At 33.6% G+C, this 6793-nt stretch overlaps 1 protein-coding gene across 1 annotated transcript; it reads right to left on the bottom strand.

Moving 5' to 3' along the window:
- Nucleotides 1-1185: 1185 nt before the first annotated feature.
- On the bottom strand, nucleotides 1186-4995 carry LOC109244871 (probable pectinesterase/pectinesterase inhibitor 46). The gene is made up of 2 exons (XM_019412031.1): nucleotides 3792-4995; nucleotides 1186-2051 (listed from the first exon to the last, which is right to left on the bottom strand). Exons 1-2 carry the CDS (start codon nucleotides 4834-4836, stop codon nucleotides 1372-1374), a joined length of 1725 nt encoding a protein of 574 aa, XP_019267576.1. The 5' UTR covers nucleotides 4837-4995; the 3' UTR covers nucleotides 1186-1371.
- Between the last annotated feature and the right edge of the window lie 1798 nt (nucleotides 4996-6793).

The raw sequence follows: 6793 nt of genomic DNA, 5'->3' as shown, positions 1-6793 counted from the left end.
TGGTATTGTCCATCCAGCAGTGCCCTGATTCTCTTGAATTCTTTTCCCCCTGCCTCTATTGTATTCTCTTGTACTTTGCTTGTTCCTTCCCCTTCCATGCTATTTGGTGATTTGTCCTGTTTTCCTGTTAAACTTTCCTCTCCTTTTTCATTCTGCTCCTCTGTTGGCTTAGGCTCTATTGTATGTTTTTTATTTTTACACACCTGCTCATCATGTCCATATTTCCTACACACTTTGCATAGTGTAGGCTTCCAATCATATTGTACTTTTTGTTCCATTAATAGCCCCCTCTCATTCTTGAAAACCACTTTGTCTGGTAGTTTAGTATCCATCTGTACTTCTACTAGGAGCCTTGCAAAGCTTAGCCCCATCTTCTTCTCAGTATTACTATCTACCATCAGTGGCCTTCCAACTAAGCTGCCAATTTTGCTCAGTCCTTTAGGGCTCCAGTATTTGAAGTCCAAACCAGGTAATTTTATCCATATAGGCACAGTATATAACTCCTCTTTAGTGAACTCCATATCCACATTCCATGCTTTAACAATAAATGGCTTGTTATCAAAATGGTATATACCTCCATGAAGCACCTCATTCTTCCCTATGCTGGTATCAAATCTCACAATCACCAAAATTTTTAGTTGCAGCGCATGAAACATCCAAAACATTTAGTTAGTTTTTAATTTACCTATTGATAATTACCACAAATAGGTCACTTGAACAGTTCCAAATTTTGGCGAGTTAAATAGGAATATTTTTTTTTTTTTTGTGATTCATGCTTACGAGTTAAAACCGCGTCCGAATATTTGAAAAAGGACTAACTAAAGTATAATAGGACCCAATCAATATTATCTACAGCAGAAGAAAATTGACCAGATCTAATAGAAGAACAAAGAAAAGCTAAAGAGTTAAGGAATTGAATTTGAGCATTTGCACGTTTAATTAATTAAGTTATAGAATAAAATTCAACAAAATTTTACTCCCATCCCAACTTGACCAGAATTTAGAATTTATTTAGAGAATGGTTAATTTTTTTTTAATTTTAAAGTTTAAGAGATTCAATATTATATAAAAACTACTTTTCGTCACATTGTATAGTATGGATACAATATAAAAGATACTTTGACTTACGGTGTCGGTAACTGTATAGTAAAAGAAGATATTAAAGTAATGGTTTGTAAAGTCAAATTGATAGAGAAAAAAAATCACATTAATTTAGTTTATAATTTCAGATGTGACAAAGCAATTAGGGGTCTTAACCCCTAGAGTGTATAACATATATTCTTGGGCTCTTTGAGCTCCACAAGTAACAACAACAACAGAAAACAAAAATCAACCTTTGTAGTAAAAAGAAAAAAATTTGGTTCATCTGACTCAGATATCCTTTTTGAAGCTCACTCCTGTAGATGGGAGCCATTTGTCACCTTGAATGAATTTTTGAACAGAAAACTTGTTAGCTTCTTTACTAGTAATATTCAATTTCAATCCTTTCCAGTTGACTCTACTTTTAGTAACAGCCCCAGGTCCGAAGTTTCTATATTCAGCATAGAAAATAGTATCTGGAGCTGTAGTACCCACCCAAGGTAACCACCCTGTAGGATCAATAAAGCTGGCCATTGTTGTATGCATAATAACGGTTGTGGAATAGTTTTTCCATGGCCTACCCAAGAAAGTACTGACTCCGGTGAGATTTGCTGAGGGCCAAATTGTGCAATTCTGAATAGAAATGCCAGTGTTTTGATTAGGGTCGATCTTGCCTTGAGCTGTGATAGTGTTCTTTTGGCCAGGCAATGGTTTCTTGGGAAGTATGTGACAGTTTTGGAACACAACTGCTGAATTACCAAATATGAAGTCCACTGTGCCATAGATACTGCATTCTCTGTAGAATTGGCGATTGGAGTGTGCGTATAGCGTGTCTTGGTATGCATCGAATTTGCAGCGATAAAAGACGGAGAGATCAGCAGTCGACATTAGGGCCACTGCTTGATGCTTGGCTGCACCTGCTGTGTTGCGGAACCCCATGTCACGAGCCATGAATCCCATGCCAAATACAGCTGCGTGTAGGAAGGAAATGCATGCATTAGCTTTGTGTATTAATAATACTTTGTTTGGTAGACATTTTGAACCTATGTATTAGTTATGCAAGCATTAGTTATACATCCTATTTGGTATTATCCTATGCATAACTAATGCATAGAAAACCATGGTATTAGCAATGCAATGAGTTTTAATGCATGCATTAGCTTAGTTAAAGACAAAATTGTCCTTCAAAATTTATGCTTGATTAAAATATGCTAGTTATTATATTAATGCAAGTTTAAAATAATCCAAATAGTGAGAAATAAAATTATATCTCTAGTAAATAAATAAATACTTAGCATATATTTTTTTTATGAAATAAATATTTAGTTCTATATTACAATATAGTAGACAAATCAAATAATTTTTTTAAAACTTTTTCATATAAAAATATTTCTCAACATATGTTTCTTTTAAAAAGTTAGAGTCATGGACTGGTTTTGAGGGCATTTTTGTAAACAAGCAATTCTTTTAGAAATTGTGCAATGCTTTAATACATCAAACCAAACAATGGATAAGAAATATGCCAGCATAACTAATACCAGCATAACTAATGCAAGCATTACTAATACACCATATTCAGCATTATTCTTATGCACCCTACCAAACAACCCCTTAAGACTTAAAAATAACAAGTACGCTTTAGTACCAAATAAGTTGACCTTGTGCCTAATTCAACCAAAAGCTAGATTCCTAAATAAGTTGGGGTCTACATGATAAATAATGTAGTAATGACACTAGGTAGCCACTTAAAAGGGCTGCTATCAGTGCGTCCTGAATTTTAATTTTTCAGAAAAAAAAAATCCTGAATTGTCCTAAAGTTAATATTTTTATTTTAAATTTTAGGACAAAATAAATAATGGCTAATCTCTAAATTAAATAGTATCCCTGAGAATGGCTATCTGTGCACTTGTCCTTAAATAAATGGACATTATGCCTAATTCAACCAAAAAACTGGATTATGAGGTTAGGACTGCCAAAGACCATATAAGATGATGCTCCATTTTTATTTTCCCACCCGTGGGATCAACACCCCTTCGCACGCCCCGGACAATATTGGGGGCTATCATTGAGTAAATTAGGATGTGCTATGATACTATGATAAAGAAATAGACCTTGAGCTTAATTTAATCCAAAAAACTAGCTCATGAGGCGAGGATTGTCCAAGGTCACATAAGAATACTCATTTATGTTTTTCCACCCGACTTGGGACTCAACATGCTATATGAATCCTCAATTCAGCGATTTTTGCATCGAATACTTGTTCAACCTATATAGAACACAATTTGTATGTGCCCAAAAGGAAAAAAAAAGAAATGTTACGCACCTTTACAATAACGGGTGCTAGTTGTCTTCAACTCTGCCTATTTCTATAGTTAAATTTCCTTAAAAAATAATTATAGTCGAAGGGGGGTGCGTAGCGAAACCATAATCTTTTTTGAAAACAAAAAAAAACCAAACCACGAGTGACAACTCAGTAAAAGAAGCTAATTATAGCATTGCCATCTCCCCTATCTTCCGCCATCATATAAATCATGTCCGTGAGAGGTGCATAACACGAGATATATAGACAAAGAGTTCTATTGTTCTAATAACGATATAAAACCTTCGTGAATTCAATTATTAACTTGCATGCATGTCGTCTAGGATTTGGGAAGTTGTATCAACCTTGCCAATATATATGTTTCATGCAAAATTTGAACCAAGAAACTTACCAAAAGTTGCAGTTTGGAAAGTGGGAGTGCCATCTATAAAGTTGAGAGAGCCAGACACAATGGTAGCATCCATGCCATCACCAATCATCAAAACATTCCATTTCTTCTTCTCAACTCTAACATTCTCCACATAAATTCCCTTCTTCACATAAATCACAAACCTCTTGTTACTCTTCTCAGGCACAACTTCAAGAGCTTCACTAATAGTGATAAAGTTCCCAGAGCCATCTTTAGCCACCACAACATCCACTTTGGTCGAATTTTTTCCTTTTGAAGATTGAAGCAATTTCCTATCATTCGAAGCCATCCAGCTTGGAAAATCTCCATCAAAATTCATCAAACGACGTCTTCTCCCAATTCCGCCCAAGGAATCCATTGAGTCAACAGAATTTTGAATTGATTGATCAATGTTATCAATAACAGCCAAACTGTTACTAGTATATTCGCCCGAATTCTTAAAATTATGGGAAGCAATACTAGCAAAAGCATAAGTAACATTCCCAAAACCCTCAATGCATGTTTGTTGGTAAGTTCCAGCTGCACTTAGCCTTGTTTTGAGATCAGAAAACGCCTCGGAAAATGACTTGTTTGGGATCGAAAGAGATTCATTCAGGCTATCTAGTGAAAGTGAAATAAGTTCATGACAACTTTCCAAGGCCTTAACAGCCATTGGATCAGATATATTCTTCAATTCTGGCATATTGAAGAAGTCATCTGAAGCTCTTGACAATTCGTCGGTAGCAACTTGGACGGATAATTTGTAAATATCTTGAGGTTTAAGGTTGTTTGATTTGGCTAGAGGACCAAGACTGTTGTAACAAGATTGAGGGTATAAGGTTATGTCACAAACAGCTTTGATGGCTGTGGAAAAAGACTTGGATTGGTTGCCTGAATTGCCATTATTTTTGCCAAGAGTAATTCCAACTACAGCAGCCACAATACAACCAACAAGAACTATGGAAGAAATGGCAATAATACTGATCTTCTTGATTGTTTTTTTGCGAGCAGCCACACTTTCTTGATCATTTTCATTAGGAAGGGCCATTTTTTGCCACCACTTTTTTTTTGGTTTTCCCTTGATGGGAATTGGGAAGGCAAGTCTTTATATAAGATTGGTTATATGTTTTACGTGCAAGGCATAAATGTTATCTTAGGGAGTTAAGAGTTATGAAGAAGTCTATTGAAATGAATGTGCTAGTCATGTCTTCTTCTGTTATGGACCAGTCAGCTCTAGGAATGTTACAAAGGGCGTGACATATTACATTGTTATAAAAAAAAGCGAGGAGACTGTTCACTGGGTGAGGTGGGATTCTGGGTGGTGTGGGAGAGGGTGTTTGACAAAAATTAAAGTCGTTTGTAACTTAACTTATTATTATAATAAGTTACTTACTATTTGTTGTAGATTATTAATTTATGCTTACTAAATAGAGTTAGTTGTAATTACTTTTTAAGCAATATGGTAGTATAAATTATTGTTACATGGCCAATATATGGAATTTAAACTCATAGTTCAATATAAGAAAAAACTAAGTATAAAAGTAGAATATGCAGGGATAGAATAGAAGCAAGAAAAATTTAGGAAAAATTGATGCATTTTCTATTGTATTAACAAAGTAGTAGCGGGCATTGAGGTAGCCGCGTTGCCGTGTTTGCGGTTTCCATAATAGCAATAGATACTATTTCAATTTGTTCTTTTTTTTCTTCTTCTTTCGGATCTGACCAAATCCAAGAAGATTCTCATTCATTAATCACTTGGTCTTTTTTTTGTTTTTGTTTTTGTTTTCTATATATGTAATTATGTTATAGAGAATCAGAAAAGAAAAAATTGGATAGCGAGTAGTTTACCTGATTTTTTAACAATATTTGGGTTTTATCTTTTTCTTAGGAGAGCAACATATTTATCATAATTATTTTTTTTAAAAGAAAAGTATATATATTTGTATTTTTCCTTATGGGAAAAAATATCATGAGAAAAAGATACTGAACTTCCATGAATTAATTAACTCATTCCTTTTCATATCCACTATGTAGACATAATACCGGGAAAGAATTTGTGAGATACAGGCTTCATCTGCTACTTGTGTGAGTTGAACCTCTTTAATAGTGAAATCGCGACATTATTTTGTTATTTTTTGTATTTTTTTTTTTGTGAATGTATGTCAATTAACGGAATCACCATAAGTTTTTATATTTCCTATGACATGTTTCTCTTTTGTCTTTTGATTTTATTATCAAGATAATTTTGTTAACTTTCTCAACGTATTATTTCGATCCTAAAATGCTCCTCAACTCAAATAATCATTTATTTCTTAAACGAAATTATGTACAGAAATGATATCTAGCAGTCTCAAATAAGTAGCAGCAGAATACCTAACCCCACTATTTCTTTGTGGTAATGACTGTAAATATATGTATAAAATTGTTAGATAAGAATATTATTTTTCCTAGTGATGCATGCTTACAAGTTATAACCGCGTCCGAACATTTTGAAAAGGACTAGTTAAAGTACCGAATCAACATTCTAAAAAACAGAAGGAAGTGATTTAGTTCCACCCCAATCATTTTGGAAATATTTGCTTAACGAGTGTCGACTTGGCAAGTTTTAGTGGAAGAAAGTTCTAAGTAATGGTTGCAAAGTTAATTTGATAGAGAAAATGAAAGATTGAAGTGTATAATATAACTTGATGAATTTAATTTTTTAAAATTATAGAAGTTGTTCATAAAATAGAATGACGTCAAGCATTTTAGATTTACAAATCAAATTAAAACTCAACTGTAATGACATAACATTACGTTTATTGGCAAATCCATACCATTGAAATCGTATGAAGCAGAATTAATATATAGGCGAAACAACCTTGCATGTTTTTTAAAGATTTTGGAATATTTGACTTTGACAAATAAATTGTTTTTGCAATTTTAGCAAAGCAATCAATAACTAGTTGACAGTTAGAGTTTACAAAACAAACAATAACGACTTTTCGAGTTTGAGAAACTATATA

The sequence above is a fragment of the Nicotiana attenuata genome, unplaced genomic scaffold, assembly GCF_001879085.1.
Source record: "Nicotiana attenuata strain UT unplaced genomic scaffold, NIATTr2, whole genome shotgun sequence".
Lineage (NCBI taxonomy): Eukaryota > Viridiplantae > Streptophyta > Magnoliopsida > Solanales > Solanaceae > Nicotiana > Nicotiana attenuata.
Note: the sequence above shows the minus strand (reverse complement) of the source record. Positions and strands in the feature narration are given on the sequence as shown.

What these genes read in the sequence shown, in the direction of transcription:
- LOC109244871 (XM_019412031.1), bottom strand. Translation starts at nt 4,836, where the DNA reads ATGGCCCTTCCTAATGAAAATGATCAAGAAAGTGTGGCTGCTCGCAAA. An exon ending in TTTCCAAACTGCAACTTTTG is followed by an intron (nt 2,052 to 3,791) that starts GTAAGTTTCTTG and finishes TCCTACACGCAG; the next exon opens with CTGTATTTGGCATGGGATTC.